This window comes from Poecilia mexicana, unplaced genomic scaffold, assembly GCF_051168715.1.
Source record: "Poecilia mexicana isolate PSO_F unplaced genomic scaffold, ASM5116871v1 scaffold_1, whole genome shotgun sequence".
NCBI classification, from domain to species: domain Eukaryota; kingdom Metazoa; phylum Chordata; class Actinopteri; order Cyprinodontiformes; family Poeciliidae; genus Poecilia; species Poecilia mexicana.
In genome coordinates this window covers 23,260,245-23,286,951 of record NW_028263370.1, presented here as the reverse complement: position 1 = coordinate 23,286,951, position 26,707 = coordinate 23,260,245, and the positions used below count along the sequence as shown (strand labels likewise).

General features: G+C 39.6%; 1 protein-coding gene across 2 annotated transcripts in view; it reads right to left on the bottom strand.

Annotated features, from left to right (window-relative positions):
- sh3pxd2aa (SH3 and PX domains 2Aa) overlaps positions 1-26,707 on the bottom strand; it is a 104,175-nt gene that overhangs the window by 70,542 nt on the left and 6,926 nt on the right. For both annotated transcript variants that reach the window (XM_088006661.1, XM_014985673.2), the window contains exon 2: positions 10,020-10,100. In XM_088006661.1, the coding sequence (XP_087862787.1) occupies positions 10,020-10,100 (81 nt within the window). The remainder of the gene's footprint in view (positions 1-10,019; positions 10,101-26,707) is intronic.

The window sequence follows — 26,707 nt, the reverse complement described above, 5'->3', positions numbered from 1 at the left end:
ACCGGGGCGCGGCTGTTTTTACCGACTCAAACCTCTGCTGTTTGCGGTGTTGTCAGCTAACAGCTTCCTGTCACAGTCTGGGAGACCTCAGACGTGTGACGGCTGTCAGGGCATCGAGAGCATCGCTCAACATCTGTCACCGCTGTCTGTTTGTGTGTCCTGCCTGGGCGACACTGTCAGGACCGGTCAACACCCGATGGTGCACTAACGAACCCTTTAGCACATGTTAGAGTTTTTTATGCAGTGGTCAAAGCATAAATAAACAACATTACAGCAAGGATGCTCATCATCAGATGTTCAAATAGGAAGTCCTCATCATTAAATAATTAATGAAGGTCCAACAGCATGTAGAAAACAGCAACATAATGCTTCACTCTGCCTGTTTATTATATCCATGTGTAACATCCACATCAGACAAAATTATGCTTTGGCAGCCTGGTTGATTCGCTCCAAACCAGGAGATGGAAAAACACCTAATTCATATTTTCTGTTTTTCTGTTTTTCTGTTGTGGATTTAATGAACTCAGTCACTCAAATTCAGGCGATGATGCCTGAAGATGATTGTCTTTAGCATCTGCTACTTTTCCCTCTAATTCCTATGAAAGCAGAAGGAATGGACTCTAACTGTTTGGAAATGTCAAATTTTCATTAAATTATAACCAATTCTGCACTTCAACAGTTTACAGTCCCCAAAGTTCCCCCTGCCTCTGTAGAGCAAAGCTCCAACTGTGATGAAGAGGACCCAGGGGGTTAGACTGCAGCATAGTGTAATGAAAAGACAGACTGGATAAACAACAGAAATGCAATTCTCCAATCAGATTAGCAAACTAAGAAAAGGAAAGCATGCAAAGCAGCGTGAGAGAAACCTGGAAGAGAACATCAGTGAATCCTTGAATGAGCAGGTCGGTTTGGATTAGTAGGGAAAACACCCCGGGTGGGGGTGGACGGGTGGACGGGTGGGGGGTTTGGTGTTAAAGGTGGAGGGTTTCTGAAGCGAAACGCAGACAGATGGAGGTGAGAGGATGAGAGCCGAGGGAGGAGGAAACAAAGTGAGAAACTGAGACATTGATGCGAACGAGTGAGCAGGAGAGGACAGGAAGACAAAGAGAAGACGGATGGAGACAGGAGGACAGGAGGAGACGTCCACCGCAGCTTCATCCATCTGTTATCTGTGAACGGCTCTATCTCAGTCTCTAACCAGCCGGGTGGCATTTAGAGCCTGGACGTGTTCTGTCCAGTCTGATGTTTACTCAATCATTGTTTATTAACCTGCAGAGCGAGAGGCGAGGCGCTGGGACGCCGGCTGCGCTCAAACTGCCCCCGTCACCAATACTGCAGATAAGCAGAGGCTGAGTACGAGTTTCAGGTCTGAATTCTGCTTTATCAGCAGCAAAACAGGGAAAGAGAGAAGTTTGCTTTTCCATTGCCTGATGGTTTAAACCTCTGAGAATACACAGATTTTATCAAGCAGACATTAATAAACACAAGGATTAAGATTTTTGAGCTTTGCATGAAGTTGTTCTTGGTTTTGTATATTTAAGAAGCAGAAACAGGCTTGGTGCTGCTTAAGGAGAGCTATAAATGTGGGAGAGAGTCTTTAGCTGAACTCAGCATGTTCATCCTCTGAACTTTATATGCAGTTAACGTCTCCGCCTACAGAAACTTTCAGTATTTTAGTTGGAGATTCTGCTGGGAAACTGAAGTTGTTAGATAATAAACCATTCAGTGATTTATAAACTAAAAGGTAAATCATTATCAGACAGCTGCAGATGATCCAGAAGGAAAGCATTGACTGCAGCTTCTGTATAGAAGTCTGTTGTGATGTGGAGTCAGAACCAGGAGTGATGGTGTTGGGATATGATGGACTTCACTGACACAAACTTCTTTCATAATTTAATAATTGTCATTTCCAGCCATTGTTTACGTCCAGATTTGCCATGACTGACTTTTTCTGGCCCACAATTGTGACACATGTCTCAGATCAATGACGAAAAATTCCAATAAAATCATTCAGACAATCGAATACGTATCCGATTTAGTAGAACAAATTGAAGTAGCAGTCATCGGGTCTTTTTGGGGGTAAAAAGATCTGAATTGGGCCGTTGAGTCTGCGGTGAAAGAATCGGATTTGGGCCGCCTCTGCTGTGTGAGCGCAGGTTTAGATCCCGCTTACATGACCATGGCAGGACAATACAACGCAAATGTTTTGTTACGTTTTGGCGCCTTGTTTCTATGGCAACATTGTTTTGGCCTCACATTTCCACAGTAAGAATGCTTTGGCCTCTTGTATCCATGGTAACAACCTTTTGACCAGACAAAAGGCTCCAGAGGGAAACGTTTTAGAAACTGTAAACTAATCATAACCATCCGAACCAGAAACATTTAGAGACGCGTACAGAACAACAATGGCGGGCCTCTGCCTTCAGGTTTCCTCTTCAGGTTTCTTGGTCTTGCTAAAGCTAAATCCGTTTGTTTGGAACATTTATCATGTCAGTGAAAACACATTACTTGCACCGGAAGCAAAGCGTTATGAAAACACGCCTCACACTGTTCTACCGCCTCCTACAGGCCTGGCATGCACACTACATAGTTTCTACAGTTTGTTTTCATTCCGTGGTTGTTATAAATGTTGTAAGTGTAATGTACGGTGGCCGACAGGTGCAAATGCGCACCAAAAGAGAAAACATGCAAACAAAAGAAAAGACACACCCCCGAATCAAATGCAGCAAACAAAAAAGAAAACACCCCCGAATTAGAAAACACCCCCGAATTAGAAAACAGCCCCGAATTAAATGCAGCAAACAAAAAAGAAAACACCCCCGAATTAGAAAACACCCCCGAATTAGAAAACACCCCCGAATTAAATGCAGCAAACAAAAAAGAAAACACCCCCGAATTAGAAAACACCCCCGAATCAAATGCAGCAAACAAAAAAGAAAACACCCCCGAATTAGAAAACACCCCCGAATCAAATGCAGCAAACAAAAAAGAAAACACCCCCGAATTAGAAAACACCCCCGAATTAGAAAACACCCCCGAATTAAATTCAGCAAACAAAAAAGAAAACACCCCCGAATTAGAAAACACCCCCGAATTAAATGCAGCAAACAAAAAAGAAAACACCCCCGAATTAGAAAACACCCCCGAATGAAATGCAGCAAACAAAAAGTGTTGAAAACGGAAGTGCTCCAGACCACTATGGGGAGTCTAACAAAAAATAGCCGTGTCCGAATTCAGGCTCTGCATCCTTTAAAGCGGGTGTTCAGAAAAGCAGCAATGGCGACAAAATAATTGTTGCTGTATTACACTTAAAATTACACAAATTTATTTTTTACAATGTTTTTAGGCGAGAATGTAGATGTATAGATCTGAAATATCTGCTCGGTTCATTAATAAATCACCTACTTCCAATATTGCTCCGACGTTTTCGGAGATGTCTTCTCCCGCTGCATTAACAGCCAGCTTCACTCGCAAGCTGTCAGCTGGCCGGGCGCTCCATGTAGATATTAATAAAGTATTTAATTTATTCCTGAGCAAATGGGTTTGACTGATTAAAGTTAAGCCTTCAAACATAGTTTATTTAACTGTAATGTCTTACTACCTGAGATCTGGAGAGTATTTGAAAATGAATAATATCCCTTGTATACATTAAACATTTTAGAATCAGACAGATTTTCTTTTTACTATGGAACAACCTTTATTACAAAAGGTGAAGAATAATACAGAAATAAAGAGTAAAAAACAACTGAGTCCGTTTTTTTTACTTCGTTGCTCTGTGCTTCACGTTGTCACGGTTGCTAAGCAACATAACGCCGAGATGGAGGCTAGGCAGCTAGCCGGAGGCTACAGCTTCTCTCTTCTGGTCGTCCATATTCGTGGCCTTCGAAGGATCCGTCTTCTGTAGATCGGGCCGTTTCTCACATAGACATAATAAAAGGACAGACGCCTAATGGACCGCTCTCGTCTTATCAATACATACTTATATAAGTATACAAACATAAATAAATAATCATTAATACTGAATAATATACATTAGGCTATGCATGATTATGCACGCACACACACACACACACACATATATATATATATATATATATATATATATATATATATATATATATATATATATATATAATGTTTTCCAGCCTACGAGTTCTGGTTTAAGAGTGATTCAGCAGCTGAGATTGGGTCCAAAATCCGATACGAGATTCATCCGTGCTGTGCAGTGAATCTGTCTCTCCCTTCTTCCTCACGTCGTAGGAAACCTTCAAAACAAAAACGGGACATTTTCGAGTTATCTTACGTTGACTGAGTTAAATAATTAAATAATAGCCATTGTCATCTGTGTAAACTTTGCTGGTGAATGTTATGATTTTTATAATATTGTTTCATTTCTATAGTAGGCTCTTGTATCAGATAATCTAAATGTTGGAGAATGACTGAAACATTTTAAGATTTCCGGAATCTCGGTTAGCTGTCAGAGCGGGGGCTGAACACCAAGCACTATAGCTAGCATTAGCTGGTATTTCGCCAGTGGACATAAATACAGTATAGTAATATTCTAATCACAAAAATACACAGTAATATGTCCATCTTACTTGCGAAAAGTCTGTCGAGCCCTTCACGTCAGTAGTCCGTCGATCCGATCAACAATATTCCGCAGTGCAGCATCTTCTGCTGTTTTGGTTGAGCAAAGCAAAGTGTATTTGCGCCGGAGCAGCCAATCGTGGGGGGGAGGGTGTACTCTTTTATTATGTCTATGCTTCGAAGGATCAGTTTCTCAGGGCCCTTGAAAGGATGCAGAGCCTGAATTCGGACACAGCTATTTTTTGTTAGACTCCCCATAGTGGTCTGGAGCACTTCCGTTTTCAACACTTTTTGTTTGCTGCATTTCATTCGGGGGTGTCTTCTTTTTTGTTTGCTGCATTTCATTCGGGGGTGTTTTCTAATTCGGGGGTGTTTTCTAATTCGGGGGTGTTTTCTTTTTTGTTTGCTGCATTTAATTCGGGGGTGTTTTCTAATTCGGGGGTGTTTTCTAATTCGGGGGTGTTTTCTAATTCGGGGGTGTTTTCTTTTTTGTTTGCTGCATTTAATTCGGGGGTGTTTTCTAATTCGGGGGTGTTTTCTAATTCGGGGGTGTTTTCTTTTTTGTTTGCTGCATTTAATTCGGGGGTGTTTTCTAATTCGGGGGTGTTTTCTTTTTTGTTTGCTGCATTTAATTCGGGGGTGTTTTCTAATTCGGGGGTGTTTTCTTTTTTGTTTGCTGCATTTAATTCGGGGGTGTTTTCTAATTCGGGGGTGTTTTCTAATTCGGGGGTGTTTTCTTTTTTGTTTGCTGCATTTAATTCGGGGGTGTTTTCTAATTCGGGGGTGTTTTCTTTTTTGTTTGCTGCATTTAATTCGGGGGTGTTTTCTAATTCGGGGGTGTTTTCTAATTCGGGGGTGTTTTCCTTTTTGTTTGCTGCATTTAATTCGGGGGTGTTTTCTAATTCGGGGGTGTTTTCTTTTTTGTTTGCTGCATTTAATTCGGGGGTGTTTTCTAATTCGGGGGTGTTTTCTTTTTTGTTTGCTGCATTTAATTCGGGGGTGTTTTCTAATTCGGGGGTGTTTTCTAATTCGGGGGTGTTTTCTTTTTTGTTTGCTGCATTTAATTCGGGGGTGTTTTCTAATTCGGGGGTGTTTTCTAATTCGGGGGTGTTTTCTAATTCGGGGGTGTTTTCTTTTTTGTTTGCTGCATTTAATTCGGGGGTGTTTTCTAATTCGGGGGTGTTTTCTTTTTTGTTTGCTGCATTTGATTCGGGGGTGTTTTCTAATTCGGGGGTGTTTTCTTTTTTGTTTGCTGCATTTGATTCGGGGGGGTGTCTTTTCTTTTGTTTGCATGTTTTCTCTTTTGCTGCGCATTTGCACCTGTCGGCCACCGTAGTAATGTTTTCTAAAAGATTTTTGAAAACATTGTGTTTAAAGGACAACACTTTTGTGGACATCCTGGTTGTAAGCAGACAGGTTCAAACTAAACGTTCCTTTATATTACAAATATATTCAATATTTTAACTGCATCTATCTTTATAACTGTAATGGGAGTTATAATGCGTTTACTAATGATTACTAAAAGGCTGGAACCTTTAACACCTGGTGTCTAAATCCAGTCAGTTAAAAATTGTCTAATTCTAGCTTCCGGTAAATCAATCAGTTCAAATAAACATCTGGTGAAAACTGCTAAGAAAACGTTCAGCATCGACGGAGTTGGGATCATTTTAGGGTTTTAGTTGTTAGCAACATAACTGCTACAAGTAACTGCATGTACTGCTTCTCATGCTTTCATATTTCTCTTCATCACAGGCTGTTGATAGTATCTGTCCTTCAATCATTCAACAGAGCAAAGAGAAAACAGAACCTCTGCACACGCAAGAGGAGGAGAGCGGATAAAATGGAAAAACACCATGAATAAGAAAGAAAAGCCTTGAGAAGCTTCTCCCTGCAGGCTTCAGAGCGAGCTGGACGACTTCTGAGCTTTTCACCAACACGCCTCTCTGTCGGATTCAGGCAGAGAAGATCTTGAACTGGACAGAAACATCTGTCAGCTGCAGAAACCGGATCGCAGAGCAAACTGACTATGGACAGGCGTTAGCATCAGTTCAGTACATACAATAATCATCAGCAGCAGCAGTCAGGATCAGGATGAAAGATTTAGAAAGTGTTGATGCAAACGCTAATAAAGCGACTCAGGTGAAGGCATGTTTAGGATCATTGTCCCACTTGTGTCCAGGCTTTAACTTTCAGGCTGATTTCAACATTTCCACATAATATTATTTCCTTATGAGCCTATCCATTTTGTAAAATAAAATTCACCTCATCATGATGCAGCCACCACCATGCTTCACAGTTCACGGAATTGAAAATAACCTCTTTTCCTCACAAAACAATGACGTTTCAGGTGGTGAGATTGTGTATTTTCCAGAGATATATAGCATCTTAGCACAGTCAAGTAACTTCAGTTTTTATGAAAACACTGTTTACATCAAACATTACGTAAAGGAAATTTGATTTCACTATTTGATTTCATCTTGAAATTGGACCTCTGTCTCTTTAAGAAGGTCCTGTTCTTCCAGCCTTCAGCATGTCGTCACAACAATGCTCCTCCATTATGCTGTTTAAACCCGTTCTAAGGAGCATTGGACTGTTCCTCCAGGTGTTTGCCAATTCCTGCTGCTATTTTTAATTAGAGTGAGTACAATTCTTATTCAACTGTCCAAACTTATCTTTACAACTTACTTTATAACTTACACTTATCTTTTTGGATCTCTGTCTCTTTTTCAGTCGCATGTAAAACATGAAAGTGTCCAACTACGATTTCTAACTCCTCCTAAATGTCCTGGAAAGTGGAACAGAGGCAGAGTTTGGCCTGTAGGTGTTTTATTGTCTGAGAAAAGAAAAAACTTCTTCCTTCACTAACACACATAAATGAACTGAAAAAAAAAATATTCTCCACCTTAAACAACAGGTATTTTCTTTCACTCCAGGACGAAGAGATGGGATATTTAAAGTCAGACATCACTTGAGGTTCAGACATACATTTGTCTGAACCAGTTCATTCGTGACTCAGTGACCTTTCTGTAAAGTGATTTGATCACAGCGTCGGTGTAAACAAGCCGCCTGCGACCTTTAAGTTCATTTCAAAAGGCTGGGAGAACAACTGCTGATCTGAACTGACATAATTACACAGCTCCTGGAGAAACGTGTGTTAGGAGCTCCAGTAAGTTCATAAAAGTTTATACAGAGGAGATAAACTGGACTGGTCAAACTGGGAATCCAGGACTGGGAGTGACTCAGGTCAGATGGAGGAGGATGGAGGAGTCAGATGATGATGATGATGATGATGATGATGATGATGGGTTGGCTCACTGGTTGCATCCACAGTCATGTTCCAGTAAACTGGGAGCAGTGGGTTTATTGGGTCCAGCTCGGGCTTTTTATGAGAACCTTTGATTCTCATTTCCTGTAGACGATGAAGCTCTGAGTGGGAAAAATGGAAAGAGAGCCAGAACCAGAGACCAGTCTCTACATTATCATTTGAACATCCAGGCTAACTGAATGCAACAATTCTTAGTTTTTTAAAAGTAGAATAAAGATTTCATAAGCTTCAGACTTCAATGTAGAATAATTCAGTGTTTTAGATTTCAGTGCAGGTTCAATCAAAAATATGAAAAAGATCTGTAGCAAACCTGAAAACAGAATTTATGCTCTCTGGTTTTCCCCATCTTTAAACAAGGCCTTTCTTTAATACATTATTTATTCTAAGGTGAAATTAAACATTGTGACTAATATCCAGTTTTTTTCATAGAGTTATTGTGGATTGTGATGCTGCAGGATATTCAGTAGCAGTCAATCTTGCTGCAGATCTACAGAGGCCTCTGACTGAAGACTGTTGTTATACGACGTCTCATGAGTGTCATGACCTGCTAACAGCTCCATATCTGGGCAGCAGAGATGATATTCCACAGTAACATTTCCTGGATGACCATCAGTTGCTGTCAAGCTCTGCTAGTCCAGCTCATCTGCTTTTGCTGCTCCTCTTTAAATCTGTCTGGCTGTAAGATTAGAACGCTGAGCAGAGAGATGTTGGAGTTCGGGATGTGACTCCTGTCCGTCGTGATGGAAGAGATGGTTTCAACTTCCTGCTTCTCTCTCTGCTCCTTTAAACTCCCCTGGGGTTTGGGGTCAGAGTTCAGGTTTCATTTGAACTCTGATGCATTTGAGGTTCCAACAAAGTGTGATGGTTTTGTGCAAAACATTTATTTCCTAATGTTGGATTTCATCCCCAGTGAAAACATGTTCTCCAATCAAATGAGTTAAACTTAAGAGTTTAAGTGGAAAATTATTGGTGCTTCAATCAAGTTGAATTTATTTTAAGGAATTTGCCACATTTTCATTAAGGAAGTAAATATTAACGCTGCTGTTCTCAGAGCAATTCTCCCACTTTCGTGCTTGAATTCAGTCATTCGGAACAAAATTAGCTCAACAAGTCAAAAGCTGCTGTTTAAAAAAAAAAAGTTTTTTATCTCATATTGACATAAATCAAAAAGTCAATAAAAAGCCAACATGAAGTCCGGAGTCCGTCTGTGTTTGGCGACTCAGATAATCCAAACCGAGCTGGGTGACCTTTGCCCCGCTCCGTCCTGAGAAGCTAAATGAGTGAGAGGCCGATCTTCTCTGCGCTCGTCCGTGAAGCATTAGGGTTCATTAGGCGCCTCTCAGCAGCCTGAGCGCCGGAGGAAGACACACATCCAGTCAATCTAATGGCTTCTCCTTGTTTGTTATTCCTCCTCCGTCTTTGACTCCACACTGGGAGTAATCAGCTGCAGCGGGCGGGGCGGAGAGGGCCGGGGCGCAGGGGGCTCCGGTTTGTCAAAGAGACCTTTCCGAGAGGACTTTCCCTCTCACTGACTGAAACATCATTTCCTGCAGAAGCAGCACACTGCTGCTATTGAGACGTTCCCCCCTGCAACGTTTTCACTACAGCCTTTTTATATTTACTCCTGACCCGCGGACCTCAGGAGGAGCACGCATACCGTATCGGCTTGCAGCGAGTCCAGGGTCCCTGCAGCCAGTCAGAGACACAGCGGAGGCTTTCAGCACTTCATTCCAACACAAACAGTCCCGGCGCTTTTAAACCAGTTACACAAGCCCAGATTCTAAATAAAGACCCCACCGATCAGCAGCCTGCGCGACAGGATTTAACAGCAGCCCGGCCGTAAAGCACGCTACATTAAACCCACTTTTTCCTTTGCTTGTGCTGTAAGAAAAAAGGCCTGACAGTTCGCTGACGTTTTGAGGCCAAGCCAGGGATGAGATGGGAAGGGTAGAGGAGTCTGCTGAGGAAATAAAATATACAACATCCTGCCTGCCCTGACCAGATGCTAACTCTGATTCATCGAGGCGACGAGGAATCCAAACAATCCGACGAGAAGCAAAGAAATCCGAGGTCACGACCTCCATGGAACAGCGAACATTGGGTTTACCTGCAGGTCGAAGAATTTGCTGTATCTTCGGTAGATGATGTGAGACGTGTTGTCAGAGTAGGTGACATTGATGACATACACCTGCCGAGAGAAGAGAGCAACAGCAGGAAGTTAGCGATTCACAGATTTATAATAAGCACCACATTTGTTTGTGTTTATTTCTACTGGCATTAACAAGATAAAACATGGCGCTCCAAACTTAGCATCACATCTGGAAACGGGTCAATAAATTAATTTTATTTCTCATGTTTTAGATACATAAACTCTTTTTCTTTGTTCATGAGATAAACTGATTTTTCTGAATCGCAGGTCTCTACAAACCGTTTCATATGGAGTTCTCCAGGGAACATGGGGAAATGTTTTTCTTTCCCTCGCAAAAATGTGCTAATCTACTGACGTGGCATAATTGAATACTGAAAGCCTTTCTTACGGTAGCCATCGTACTTTCTGCTACTATGTAAGAATTTCATGACGTTTTTACATGTACCTTAATATCTCATTGTGAAATACCTGAAGTTTTATATCTTTTTTCTTTGGATAGAAATGAACCACAAATCTGTGATATGAACAGAAATTTTCCGTAAGTAGGAAAGAAAGAAAAAAATATATCTAAACTATTTGGACTTTTTGGAGTTATTATCACAGGGCAATAGGTCATCTGACAGTTTTAATTGTTTGTGTTGGTCTGAATGGTTTAAAGGGATGTTTTCATGTGCTGTTCCATCTCAACTTTACACCAACAGTGAATAAATCGAGTTTCAATCAACTTTTTGCACCACAGAGTTAATAATAAACACATTTTCACTGAGGCTCTTTATATGCGTATATGTTTGAAATTTTAATTTGTGACTGTATACAAAATAGACCAGTAAATATTGCAGTAAGCATACTGCGAGGTAACGCAAAAGAACTTTTTTTTCCCCATGCCCCCTAGAGGCCTCCGTAGTTTCGTTAATCGTTGCGTTTGTGACAAAAACAGCAGCATGAATGCAGTTAAAGCAACAAACTTCAGCTTCCAACCAAACAGACATTTTCTGAGTGAAAAGATTTTAGAAATGTCCCTGAATCTATCAAAATATGACAGATTCCAAACCGAATTTGAGATTAGTAAATAAACAATAAACTACGGTTAACGTGTTGCAGAGTCAGAAAACTCTAATCTCAACATAAATATTATGAATGGGATTATCAGTTAAATACTAAAACGTGTTGCAGTATTGATTCCATAATCAGTCCCTGAAATTCTTTGTGATTCCATGATCCCGGAAATTCAGCCAGATTCAGCAGATCTCTGTGTTTTTTCACTGGATGGTTGAAACTTGGACATGGTTCCTCTGAGCTCAAACTCATGGAAAGAATAAAAGAGAAAAACAAAGATTTGTAACTACTGACCCCAACTCCACTGACAATTTAAAAACTACTGCTAGCAACCAAGTCAACGACTGGAAATCAACAAATTTAAGTAAACTCTCCCCATTCTACCAAGAAAAGTGGTCAAATATTTGGCCGGAAAATGCCAGAGGACTTCCAACAGAAAGTGGTCGACTTGACTAAATATACAATTTTAATGTATAGATTTGAGTCTGTATGTAGGATTTTGATCCTGTAAATCTTTCCTACATGTCCTAACATGTGAAAAGCGATTTTATTTACATCACAACCTTGTAAATTCATGGCTCCATGTTGTTGAACTGCCTCCACGGTGAAACACCTCACTGACCTGCCGTCCCCGCTCAGCCTCGGCTGAAAAACTGCAGCAGCCCCGAGAGGCCTGATAAGATGAGATACAGTCCATTTATCCGTCAAGAGGAGGTAAGTGATGCCACTATCATCTCTAATCTAATAAAACATAGATAACTAAGGTAGCAGAGCCCAGGGCCAGGACACCTTCAGCAGAGGCATTAAGAGCAGGTGGGAGCTCATGCTCCCACACTGGGATGTACAAAAACACTCAAGTGGACAAGCTTTTACAGAACATTAAGCTGCAACTTTCTGCTGGCAAATTATTGGAATAAAAGGAAATCTGGTAACATAGTAACTGATATCTGCAAATGTTGAAATATGTCAGAGATCTAAATGGTTTTAGCTCTAATAATAGCTGTAGCTGCAGTGGGAACATTTGAAAAAGGTCTTTAACTTCATCTGCTCATCAAATAAAAGCCAAGAAATAATGAGTCTAACTTGTCAAAAAGAAGTGCAACAGCATAGCTCTAGTTTTAAGAAAGAGCATCTGAAATGTGTCTGACTCTGACAGAAAAATGGCTCATATGAGTAGATAATGATCTGCATGTAGCGGCACAGTCATTTACAGAAGAAATAACCGAGGAAGGAAGCGGTGACTTCTATAAATTAAAATCTGGAGTTCTGCACAGCCACTTTGATGCCGACGGGGATCCTGAGAGCGATTCCAGCACCGCTTATTAAACTGATGTTTAATTTAAAACTGCTGCTATTTGATTACTGGATAGAAAAACCCACAGCCAAACTGAAATACTGAAAATTCTTAGTGGTTTGGTGAGAATTCAGTAGTTAGATCTGTAAAAATCATCTACCTTTCACAAATAATGTGCTATGTGTTTTGTTAACAGTTAAAAATGTTCAATAAAGTGTAAATATTTCCCTTAGATTAGTAAAGTAGGATTTTGTTAAAATAAACCTAGTTATTTTATGAAAGTTAAGCTATTTATTTTTTATTAGAAATATAATTTAAAGCCAAATGGGTCACTTTGGTGTTTATTTGGCTGAATTTGGATTTTGATACTTTCCATGTTTACTGAAATTCAGTTTTTCTGCCACATCAGGGATACTTCTTCCTAAAAAACTTAACTTCAGAGCTGGTCCCCACGGTCGACTCTGTCGGGTCCTTTTCTTAATCTTTGGGCTCCATCTTTAAAAAACCTGGCATCTCATTTCATTCTTATGCAGATGACTCACAGATTTATGTGCCATTTAAACATAAACCCATGACTCCTGCAGGGGTTTAATCGATTGTCTTGAGGATGGTAATAGAACAGAAAACAGAAGTCATTGTGTTTGGTCCCTGTGAACGCTGTGCTTCTGGCTCTTTAGACATTTATAAAACAATAACATTTACAAAAAACTGGAGAGTTTTGACACTTTCTGTCACATGCAAGTGAAATCAAATTTCACCCAGACTAGCATCCTCACACCAGCTGGCAGGCAGTTTTATTTATTTTGCAAATAAAACAAATAAAAGGGTTTGTATCTTCTTAAGTGACACATTTCCTATGGAGGTCTGCAGACCCTACATTCGGACAACCCGCTTATCTGTGATGCCCAACAGCTAAATATAGGAATCACCATAGCAACCAGTAAGCTAACAGGTTTTTTTTACATTACTTATCAGGTTCTGCTTTTATTTTATTAATCATGAAGGGAGCAACTGGGCTAACAGCTGGAAGGTTTGACTGATTAGTTAAACCATATGGCAGCCAAGATTTTCTCTGGAAGTTTTTAGATCAATATATATATAAAATACAGCTAAAGCATCAAGAATGAGCAAGATGATAATATTATTTTATTTAGTTTTCATAATAAAAGCATCAGTCTGAGCAGGTAACCTTCTCTTAAATAACATCCTCCCATCAGCCAGTGTGTTTCCCCGTCAGGACTCCTGCTTCCTTTTCCAGCCGGCCGCCTCCGTCTGACTGATGGCGCTCCATCACTTCAACCCTCTGTACCTGCCAACAGCCTCCTAAGCAGAGCGAGACGAATGAGATCGGGTAGAAGACCCTGACGTTGACGTAAGAAGGGCAACAGCCAGAAACAAAAGCGCTGCAGGTTAAAAAAAGGCCTGGTTGCTGTTGGATGGGGGTTTGAGCTGCTGCTGGCAACGAGCCACCGCAGCATGTTTCCCTGCAAGAACAACTCCTGGCATCCAGGAAGCTGCGATAGTCACATTCCTCTGTCAGGCTGGTTCTCAGCGCGGCGGGGTGTCACCACAGTGATTACTGCCGCCGTTTATGACTGTGGAAGTGTGCTACTGGGGAACTGCCGGGTAATAATCTCATGAACAGCCTCAGTAAGCAAAGACAATACATTTCTTTGTGGCGTCTGTATATTAACAAGGTGCGACTCTTTTCACAGACATAATAACAAAACCACTTATGAGGAGACGTCTGCAGACTCGGAGCTGTCAGATTCCACAGAGAGGAAGTTTGTGAAGGAAGGTTAGTTTATTTGGCATCCTGCTGACAACCAGGGAAGCCAGTCAGTTTTATCATTAAATTACAAACTCTCTGTACCACCAGCCCCTCTGGCAGGCAAATATACACACAGGTTGATGCTGCCACCACCGTGCTACATACAGCAGTCAGTACACAGTGCAGAGTTCAATTTTTGTGATGATTTAATTGTTTTTTTTAGCAGAACTGGTAGAGTTCATTTAAATTGATGGGTTTCCTGCAGACCTTTTATTTTCTTTTACTGAAAGACAATGTTCAACCTGTTATTAACTGTCTGAAAGGAGAGAGACATGGTGCCAGGGCAGGTTGTAATAAAAATATTATTTTTCCACCTGCAGTAACTGGACAGGTCGATGGTAATCGATTATAATTTAACAGATTATGAAAAGGTTAATTAATTACATAGATGTTCAATAAATGATCAATCACATCTCACTAAAACCAAACAAACCAATCAAACATTTAGGCTTTGTAACTGTTGCATTTTAAGGACTTTTGACATAATTTTTATGGTTAAAGTTGGATCCAAAGTAGGTAAATTCATCTATACTGAAAACTGCTGTAATACCATAAATCACATATTTTCAGTAATGCTGGGGTCTGGCTGTTTGGACGGCTCTTCCAGATGCGTGGCGTATGCCTGCAAATCTTTTATTTTAAAAATGGTCGTTAGATAATCCTCCCACTCTGAAAAATGCTCAGACCAAATAAATCAGTGAAAGCCCAGTAATAAATCTGATGCCCATAAACGGGTTTAATTCCAGTCAGATGCTCAGATGAAGCGTCTGGAAGATCTGGACCCGCAGCGAAGATCCAAACTCCAGAAGCAGATGGGCATGTGATGGCAACCGCAGTGGAAAACAGAACCGCCAGTCATCATGCTCGGGCAGGCCCGGCCCGAAATATCGAGCTCTGCCCTGCTGCCCTGCCAGACCCAGAAATAAACTCAGCCCACTTCACACAGGCCGTAATTTCTGTCTGGGCGCTGCCGCTCACCATTCATCCTGCACTAAATATCAATGACTGATTTTTACTTTTCATTGCGTGTTGCATATTAAGCAGGATGATCTGACTCAGATCTGAAGAGAGGCCAAGTCGTGAGCACCAAGTGCAGATAAAATGCACAGAACTCAACCCAGAAATGACTCACAAATGTTCAACCGTCTGGCAGAAATATCCATATGACAAAACGCAACACAGAACTCAAAGCTGCTTTTCCTTCCAGGGACGTTTCAACTGCACAGATTCTGAGTCAAAAAGTTAAAGATGTCTTTTATTAATATCTTTTTTAGTGTTGAAATGTTGGTCTTTAAAGCTTATCAAAATCTATCAAACCATTAAAAGAAACCCTTGATGACAGACAGTGAAGATTTGAAGTTAAATTTGTCGTTAAAGGCGTCAAAATAAGTGACTTATAAACAGGGAAAACACAAATGAAGAAAACAGAATCCAAGGAAATGCTCCAGGGTCTGGTATGTCCCAGATAGCAAACCAAAAAAAAAGAAAATCGAAACTTTGTGCATCTGCTATTCCCACTGAGGAAGTGGGACTTGAAAACAAAAGTCCCTTTCATTATCAGACACAAAGAAAGAAACATGAATTCTTATGACAGAACAAATTGGACCTCTGATTGTTTCATTACGCTCCTCTAAAACAGCCGTTAATATTCATCTCACATGTAAAGCTCGACTTGTTTCCTGATACTAAAGCAGTCCCAGACATCAGACCCAGAAAAACCTGAGTTAGACTCTGAAAAGGCTTAAAAACTTACAGTTTCAGGGGAGATCCAGCATCCAGCCTCGCAGATTTCCAGAGAAGAAGGCAAAAAGCGCAGAGCTTTGGTGGGGCCCAGAATGTGGGCCCAGCCACTAAATGTAGCCAACCCCGCCTAAACTGCTATATTTGAAGTAACCTATAAAAACAGACCCAACACTTGCTTCCAGACGCCGTCAGCGCAAATGATCTGACTACAAAAGTCAGGTTGGAAAAGATTTTCTTTGGATCAAGTCATGTCTTTCCACACTGACCCATTACTGGGCTAAATATACTCCAATGTGTAATAGACTCATTTGTTGTTTCAGCTTTGCTAAAGAGTTTAGCAAAGCAATAAAATACAATAAAGTTTCACAGATCAGTTTGAGCTTTGATGTACTTTCCCAGAAACTCTTATGAAGCAAAACTGAAAAGGAAACATGTTTGAAACCAACATGGCTGTTCAGAACTGAACCGCCTGGTTCTTGTTCTCCCTGTGCATGCAGGAGTTTTTTCTAATTACTCCGGTTTACTCTCACAGTCCAATAAGACCAAAGACTGACCACCAAGCAAAGCTTTGATTTCTCAGCACAAATAAGCCGCATAATTTGCATATTGTGTCTTTAGCTACCTTACAGACGCTGCTGTCTGTCATTTTTAGTTACAACAACATGTAATTTCTCTTTGAATTGAATTGATTTTTCACTGATGGGGTCAAATTAAACAAATTAAATTGATTTGCTTAATTGAACTACATGTGAAGTTGGATACTATGTTCTGTGTTTCCTGCTTCACAATCACATGAATTCAGCAGCAAGCAGCTTTCTCAACCTCAATCTTTGTTTTCTTGTCTTTTTTTCTTTGCACATAAAAACAAAAGACAGAATGAAGTGTCTTTTGTTCACTTATTATTCTTGTCATGAAAACCAAGCTGGAGCCAGCAGGTCAGGCCACACATGATGCCCACACACACTTCATCTCTCATCTTCACCACTTCAGGGTGATGTAATCAGCTCTAAAGGAGCCTGAAGCCATGATAAAATGCTCCAACATGTGTTTTAAACGAGGCACGAGTTACAGTGTAAAACCTCAGCAAGACACAAATAAAATCCTTTAACAAACTCATACATCCCATCAGTTAGGGCTGGGCAGCTGAAGAAAGGCTCCCTTTTCACCCAGATTTCACTCTGTGTCTGATACAGGCCAATAAATATTTGAGTGTGCAACAGCTCTCTAAAGAGATGTTTTATGGAGCCAAATAACAACAGCCTCCTGCAGCGTGAGCCTTTGTTGCAGCGCGGGAGCCGGTGGAAATGAAATGTTGTGGGACTGGGACTTGTACACTGTAAAAAAAAACGGCCTCATTTTACGGTAAAAAACTGGCAGCTGAGTTGCCAGAAGTTTACCGTCTTTATACGGTAAAATTCTGGCAACCAAAACTGCCAGTTTTTTACTGTATTTCTAAATTACGGTAAAATTCTGGCAACCAAAGCTGCCAGTTTTTTACCGTATTTCTAAAATACGGTAAAATTCTGGCAACCAAAGCTGCCAGTTTTATACCGTATTCTGTAAATGCAGGATTTTACCGTATTTTTAAAATACGGTAAAATTCTGGCAACCACAGCTGCCAGTTTTTTACCGTATTTTGTAAATGCAGGATTTTACCGTATTTTTAAAATACGGTAAAATTCTGGCAACCACAGCTGCCAGTTTTTTACCGTATTTGCTAAATGCAGGATTTTACCGTATTTTTAATATACGGTAAAATTCTGGCAACCACAGCTGCCAGTTTTTTACCGTATTTGCTAAATGCAGGATTTTACCTTATTTTTAAAATACGGTAAAATTCTGGCAACCACAGCTGCCAGTTTTTTACCGTATTTGCTAAATGCAGGATTTTACCGTATTTTTAAAATACGGTAAAATTCTGGCAACCACAGCTGCCAGTTTTTCACCGTATTTTGTAAATGCAGGATTTTACCGTATTTTTAAAATACGGTAAAATTCTGGCAACCAAAGCTGCCAGTTTTTTACCGTATTTTGTAAAGGCAGGATTTTACCATATTTTTAATATACGGTAAAATTCTGGCAACCACAGCTGCCAGTTTTTTTACCGTATTTGCTAAATGCAGGATTTTACCGTATTTTTAAAATATGGTAAAATTCTGGCAACCAAAGCTGCCAGTTTTTTACCGTATTTTTAAAATACGGTAAAATTCTGGCAACCACAGCTGCCAGTTTTTCACCGTATTTTGTAAATGCAGGATTTTACCGTATTTTTAAAATACGGTAAAATACCGTACTTCCTAAAATATGTTAAAAAAAATAAAATGTGGTTTTGCCGTAGTAAATACGGTCATGCTGACTGAGGCATAATATCTACATGAGTGAAAAACACATCCAGACTGTATGATATATTGACCTTTTATTGTAAACCCTCCCCCCCAAAAAAACTTATGCTAAATTACTGGTCACTGTTCCTACCAGAATTTTACCATACAAATTATAGTACAACAACCAAGGAAGTGTAACTTGTCAAGCATTTCTATACAGAAAGTTATAAAGAAAATAATTTCTAAAACAAAAATACAGATTACGAGTAATCCACTTAAAGAAACAATTTCTATTTAAAAAGTCAAGTTAAAAAAAGAACTGATTCTATTTTCTGTCCAGTTTCCTCACGGTATTACTGAGATCTGGAAAACAAAAACGAAAAAAACAGTATGTCTCCACATAAGAGATAACACATTGTAGAAGAAAAAATGGTGATAAAAGGATTCTTGTTCTGGGTTGAGAGTCACAAGTTGCTGAGATCAGACGTTGCTCAGGATGGTTGTAGTCTTCCCAGTCACAGGTTGAAATTGAGACTCACATGTTGTCAATCGGGTGTTTCCTCTCTGCTGGAAAACAAACAAAGCAAAAGTTAGAAAGATGCACTACATGAACATCTTATTCGCTTAAATGTTTGTTTCACCTTTGTTGACTTGCATATGGACACAGGTACTTCAACCAGGTGGTGTGATCATTTCTGACTGAAAATTCAGTAGTTAAACCTTTGTTTGTTGTCAACAGGTGTGATCCTCTCTGCAACCAGACAAAATACACAAACAAAAAACATAAATAAAAACAAATATAACTGTTTTAGGCAATTTATGAAATAGATACTCACCATTTATCTGAGTCTCATGAAGGCCAATAGGTTGTCTTCAACCATTTATGTAAGTTACATTTCCTGCAAGCTAGCAGAAACAAAGCTGTAAATGTGAACACTTTTCATACAGGCAAACAAATTGATACAGCTGAGACAATTTATGCTAGGTTAGTTTTTCTCAGTCACTTTTGGTGCATTTCTCAAGTCATTGTTGGCATTTACAAAACAGTAAGCGCATTTCTCAAAACAATTTGTAGAAACAGGAAAAATAGCATTTGTTTGCTTTCAAAATCCTTAGTTCAGCTCTTAAAATTCTGTCTCTTAACATGTCAGTTACTCATAATAATAAGTTATAGTTTCTCTATGTACAGATAAGACAGTCAAATTGATTAGTCATGGGAAGAGACTACAAAAGGATCATTTAGGCCAGTGTTTCTCAACCCTGGTCCTCAGCGCCCCCCTGCTCTGCATGTTTTAGATGTGCCTCTACTCCAGAACAGCTGATTCAAATGATTGGATGACAATCAAGTACTGCAGAAGTTTGTTAATCATCCAGAGATACAATTCAGGTGTGTGGCAGAAGGGAAATACCTAAACCTGCAGGACAGGGTGACGCTGAAGACCAGGATTGAGAAACACTGATTTACGCTTTTGCTATAATTTATTGATGGACCATGCCTTGGTGATTCAGAAAGAAAAAGACAGAAATGCAGAGAACAAAAAAAGTAGAAAAGGAGCCACAGGACAATCTCCTCAAGGAAAACTGTACAGTGCTGTAGAAATTACATTACATTTTAATTTCCATAGTCACTTTGTTCCTTAACTCCACTGAGGAATCTTTTTTCCTCAGTGGGGTTAAGGAATGAACAGTAGGGTGGGAGGACCTCCATCAGCGTCATGTTGTGGGTCTCAGCCATGTCCTGATGTTGGACTGATGGAAACTGGCAGATGTCCTCAGCCTCTTCTGACTCTTCTTCTGCTTTCCTCCCAACTATTTCCTCCTCAGCCTCACTCCTCTTCTTCTCTCTGGCTGTTCACTCTGTCCAGATACTTGTTCATCAGTTCTCAGACATGTAACATTGTGTTGTGTTCTGACTAAGTATAGCATATTGTTGCCAACTGATGGTTCACAAGATGCACCTCCAATCTGTTTCAGAAAACTGGTTGATCATTGGTTGAGCTAATGGTTCATACACTGACCTGTTAGAGAAACTCAGGACTCACTTGGGAGCAATTTACCAATTCAGGACAGATTTAGAAAATAATAGAATATAAATTAATTAATATATGATTCACATTATGACAACTTTAAGACTTATGCATGTTAAGACTTACACAATGAACTGATGCTATTTTGGAAGTTGAGAATTCAACACAGACACGTTGTTGTCCTGTTGTCCTCATTTTCTGTATACACCCTTTATCCTCCGGGTCAAAATGACCCGTCTTCAATAAACCCCCAATATAAGCAGCTTAATTGAATTTTAAACACCAAATTCTATCTTGTATATTGTCACTCACCACAAAATGTGTGAATACTTGACTTTTCCCTCTCCACTTGAATTTCTATAGCTTAAGAAAAAAAATGCGCAAAATGAGTTTCGAATGCATTTTTATTCATCACAGTGACTAATTTTCTTTTACTTTTCTCCAGTGAACAAGAGGATGTACAATACAAAAATATGAAAAATATCATAACCCATTCAACTAATTGGCACATGTAGGGCAGTATGCAAGTGCACAGTCTTTGCAGATATATTTCTTACACCTGCAGCACACAGTATGTGTTTTACAGTCTGAGGGCAGAACTGACATCTCTTCCTCTTACTTGGCTTAGCTGGGGAAGTGGCTGTGGTAGATGGATCCTCAGGTTGATCAGGAGCTGCTGCACTCTGAATAGCTTTCACAACTGCTGCTGAGGCTTCTGTGCGTGGGACATGCTTCCTTCTTTCAATGAGTGGAGTTACAAGTGCCTTTCCTAGCTGCTCCAGGAACACCCTCCTCTTGTTGTGCTTATGAGACATCCAGGTTGGGTTGATCTCTATCCAAATCACAAAGGCATTGTAGGAGGACACATCAATGATGTTGTGGAAGATGACCAGGGGCCAGCGGGCAGTCATTCTTCTGCAGCTATATGCTCCAATCACCTTATCTAGGTTGTCCACACCTCCTTTGTTTCGGTTTTAGCAGGATGATGATTGGCTTCCTGTCCTCACGGTCACTAATGTCGCCGTCTTTGTGCAGTGTGCTCAGAAGAACTACATTCTTGTTTTTCTTTGGGAGGTAGGAAACTAGAGTGGTGGTGGGTGTGAAGGCAAACTTTGAGGAGAAGACCTCTCTCTCCTTTGACCCAAGCAGTGCAGGTGGGAGCTCAGGCTTGTTCTTTCGAACTGTACCAACCATGGTGATCTTCCTCTTCAGGAGCTGCTGTCCGAGTTCATAAGAGTTGAAGAAATTGTCACATGTCACATTGTGACCCCTCAGTCCCTCTGTCACATCAAGCACAACTCGCAACCCCTGGTTCTTTTCTGGGCATCCACTGGTTGACTTCCCAGTATAGACTTGCATTTTCCAAGCATAGCTTGATTCGGAAGCCACCCATGACTTGATCCCATATTTTGCTGGCTTGCTGGGCATATACTGCCGGAAAGGACAACAACCTTTGGACAAAAGACATTAGCATCAGTGATTAGTATCAGTGTCACAGAAAACAGTCAAAGAAATCAATAGTGAAAATCACTTTTATTACAAATATGAAAACAGATTACCTCTAAATGGAACCAGTTGCTCATCCACTGTTACATCAGGCTCTGGATTGTAGAGGTAGGGCAACCGCTCCACCCACTTGTCCCATACCTCTCTTATGGCTGCAAGTTTGTCTGTCATACGTCTTGCTGGTCTTGATTCACGGTCATCAAATCGTATCAGTCTTGAGTAGGTGTGAAAGAGTTTGACTGGCATTGTGGCTCGGAAAATTGGCCTTCCACTCTCTGCTCACTTCTGCTACTGACTGATCTGAGACACAACTAAAACTTTGTAACATTTTGTGGTTTGTAAATAACTCTGTGACCTTGATTTCAACTCCATTTGCCTCACGCGTCATTTTGACCTGAAGACCATCTTTGTACCTTTTTTTGTACAGCTTACATGGAAATGAGAATAAAAGCAACACTGAACTTTTTCTATTGTCTGGGCCAATCTAGGAAAAGTCTTAAAATCTCAAGTTAAAAAAATTACATTTAGGGGATTTTGGGGGGGGTTTAACACAGTGGCGGGTCATTTTGACCCGAGGACAACAGGAGGGTTAACATATTTTGATCAAGATGATAAAAGCAAATTACAACGGGGGGAAAAGCATAGAAGTGTACATAACCAGCTACATGATGTACAAAAGCAAAACTTGCAAAACTAATTTTTTTGATGTGCAGAAGTGACACAGTAATTTGAAGATTGAACTGGTAGTTTTAGGAATTTCAATTCTGTTCTGAGAGATGCACCCAAACTGAGAAAAGCTGTAAAATATTAATATTTAAATTCTCTTATCTTAAAATCCTTCAACTGTCATGGACCCAGTGACTTTAGTGCAAGTATTTTGGGGGTGAGAGTCAAGAGGTCAAAGGAAAATATTAAATATTATCTCTGATGCCAAGCTTTATACTTCTAAGTATTACCAAAGTATTGAAACAAAAGCTAACATGTTCTTCAGAGATTTAACTTGCATGCATGAACATTTCACACTCAAAGTAATTCAAATTAATTATTGAACCAAACTTGGAAAAAGTTGCTTCTGCCATTAACAATAACTTTAAGCACATGTAGTCTAAAGTAGACGAGAAATATAATCTATGCAGCCGTTCCTACAGAAACATTAATGGAAGTGTTGCATCTGTGAAAATTAAATGTTCCGTTTAGTAAAAATATATAGCGTATTTTCCGGTCTATACAACGCTACTTTTTTCCTAAGTTTTGAACCATGTGGATTGTAGCCCGGTGTGGCTTTTCTGTGTATTTTTCTTCAACCACCAGGGGGCTCTCTAGCAGGAAGTGAATCATTAGAAGTCAAAATTGTAAATCAAAGAAGAACGCGTTAATTTTCATTTAGAACAACCACATGCTAGCAGCAGGCACGACAGAGAAATGTTTTCAAACTCATATGATGCAGCTTTTAAGTTGAGGGCTGTCGATCTGCCACTACAGGAGGGAAATAAAGCCGCTGCACTTAAGCTCGGTATAAAAACCGTGGTTCGACTTTGGAGACGTAGTGCTGCGTCTTTAATATATCCAGCAGATTTCATAGGACGCAGCTCTCTGCTGGGTCCTTACGGAAAACTGAGAGCAGCTTACAGGTTTTTTTTTGTTTGTTTGTTTTTTTCCCCCCAAAAATTTGAAGGTGCTAAAAATACGGTAATTGATTTTAAAAGATTTTTTTTTTAAATAAATTATCTGCAAATAATGCCATCTTCGAGTGTCTGCTGTAGTAGTGACTAGCGGCGTAATGATGTAACTTTCTTACCACTAGATGGCAGTAGGTACAGAGCATTTTACATTAAAACAAGAGAATTAGTGATGCATGAACGTTACAGGTAGCGGTGAGAGCATCGTATTTAGCAAGACTGTGACGACAGTGATGAAAAGACAGTGAAGCTCAGCAGTAGTTAGAAAGAACATGGGTCCATTTCCCACAACATGTCTGTGTGAAGTGAGCTTCTCAAGCCTGGCTACTATGAAAACTAAAACCAGAGAGAGACTGAGAGCTGTTGAGGAAGAGCTTTGTCTTTCTTCAATTTCTGCCAGGAAATCAGCTGTTTTCATCCAAACATGCACAGGTTTCACATTAGATGGGTAAAATAAACAGATATTAACATCATTTTGTACATGCAACTCTTCATATTGTAACAGTAAAATCTTTCCCAAATATTATTGCTTCTTTCAGAATAAGAATTATTTTCTGTATTCTGGCGAAAAGAATGCTTGTGGATTAGTTTGTAAAACACTGAAGTTTTCTAGAACTTCTTTAAATTTAAGCCCACAGTGTTGTGTATTTTTGAAGTGGACTCAAGACACTTTGAGAAGAATGACTATATATATAATATAGGCGGCTACAGAGTATCTTTGTTTACTGTGAGGGATTTACCCCCTCCCTAAGAGGTGCTGTTTTTCATGTTCTTTGTATATTCTGGGTTATTTGGGTGAATGTATTGTTTTGGGAGGTGATTTGATTTGTTTATTTGTTTTAATCATCTTTCTCATCTCTTTGAGGTCACCTGGTCCTGTGTTGCCGTGGAAGTGCGCCCATGAGCAACGCTGACAAGGACCTGGTGTTTCTAATTAGCCTCATTGGGAAAATCCATTTTCAGAGAGGGAGAGATGTATTTCTATTTTTGACTGGATTCCATATTGTTTGTTTCTAGTTTTGTTTTTAGTGGTGTTTAAGTTAATGGTAACTTTATAGACACTCTTTAGGTATAGTTTAGTGCACATGTTTGTTTGTTCTAGCTGAAAATGGCTCTACCCCTCTAATTAGTCCGGATGGGAGCCCATCCTTTAAAAACCAGGTGGTTGAGATGAGAGGGAGATTCTCCTTCTTGTTGTTTTGACAAATATGTTGTGCTGAACTGAACTGAAAGGTATGAAACAGAAGATAAAAGAAAAGAAATATATTGAGTACTCGACAACTGCTGACTCCAGTCTCTTTCCTCTTGAGTCGCATAACTAACATTTACATTTTTGGTCGGTGGTGTGCCTCGAGATTTTTTCAATTGAAAAAGTGTACCTTGGCTCAAAAGAGGTTGAAAAACACTGAACTAGATAATTATTTGTTTACATGACAAATAACAGTCTCCATTTACTGTAAACCCTGCTATTTATCACAATAACAAAATGAAAAACTCTCTAGACTATTCTCTACTAATAGCACAATATTTAAAACCAAGTGTGGGATTTGTGAAACTTCAATGATGGGTGACTTTACAACTTGTATGATTTTGGATAACACTAGAATTGTTCTTTATTGAAGTTTCACAAATCAGATAAAGGTTTTACAAATCCCACACTTGGTTTTAAATATTCTGATATTAGTTGAGAATAATCTAGTCCAGATTTGAAGAGTCTAGGTGTTGTAGTTTTTTAGCTAGAGTAAATTAAAGATGCTGATTGTAGTGAAAAATTAGGTGGAATTGCCCTTTAGCCATTTCCCAAATTGGAAGCAGCAATTGGAAACCAACTTCAGCTTCATTCAAGCAAGAGGGGCTAACATACAGTTCTCTTAATGTTAATGATCAAATACTCTCATAAATGATGGTGGCGTTGGCTGTAGGAGTTTGCTTTGAAATCGGTGGATCGCCAGATCAATGCCTGGTCTACTGCTGAGATTTCAGTTTGGTGTATTAAAGGCATTATTAAAAAAGAAACCAAAATATCACACCAGCATTCTGTTCTTTGTAAAAAATTATTTTGCAGTCTTGTTTACGCTTTTACATTGTAGATCTAAATATCAGCAAAATTTGTAATTTTGGCTGATTGCTACTGTTAAGTTTAGGTTAATTAACTGCTGGCAATATTACAATTTTTTAAGAACTTTACAATTACTTATATTTTTACACTATATTTCTGTATTTTCTACATTCGTGACTGTCACAAGTATTTAGGATATATGTTTATTCAGTTATGATAATGCCATGTATTTTCTACGGCAGTATAATGCTGTGAATATTATGGTCAGTAACTGCTGGTATTTTACCATTTCTTACCGTAAATTTACTGACTTTCTTTGCAGTTTCGACTTACGGTAGTTCCATGTAATTTCTACGGTAATGCAATGTTTTTGGATACGACGGTCAAAAACTGTTGGTCTTTTACCATTTCTTACCGTAAATTTACTGACTTTCTTTGCAGTTTCGACTTACGGTAGTTCCATGTAATTTCTACGGTAATGCAATGTTTTTGGATACGACGGTCAAAAACTGTTGGTCTTTTACCATTTCTTACCGTAAATTTACTGACTTTCTTTGCAGTTTCGACTTACGGTAGTTCCATGTAATTTCTACGGTAATGCAATGTTTTTGGATACGACGGTCAAAAACTGTTGGTCTTTTACCATTTCTTACCGTAAATTTACTGACTTTCTTTGCAGTTTCGACTTACGGTAGTTCCATGTAATTCTACGGTAATGCAATGTTTTTGGATACGACGGTCAAAAACTGTTGGTCTTTTACCATTTCTTACCGTAAATTTACTGACTTTCTTTGCAGTTTCGACTTACGGTAGTTCCATGTAATTTCTACGGTAATGCAATGTTTTTGGATACGACGGTCAAAAACTGTTGGTTTTTTACCTTTTTTTACCGTAAATTTACTGACTTTTTTTACAGTGTAGGAAAAACAGAAGCTTATAGTAAACATGGCCGTTTCTGTTATCACCTCCTCCCCCTGAACACACACACACACACACACACACACACACACAGAGACACACACACACAGAGACACAGACTCGGAAAAGTGTGAGTGTGTAACACGTTTGCAACTCTGCAGTCCAGTTTCCCTTCAGTCCGACGAACCCAGATCCTGAATCTTATCCTT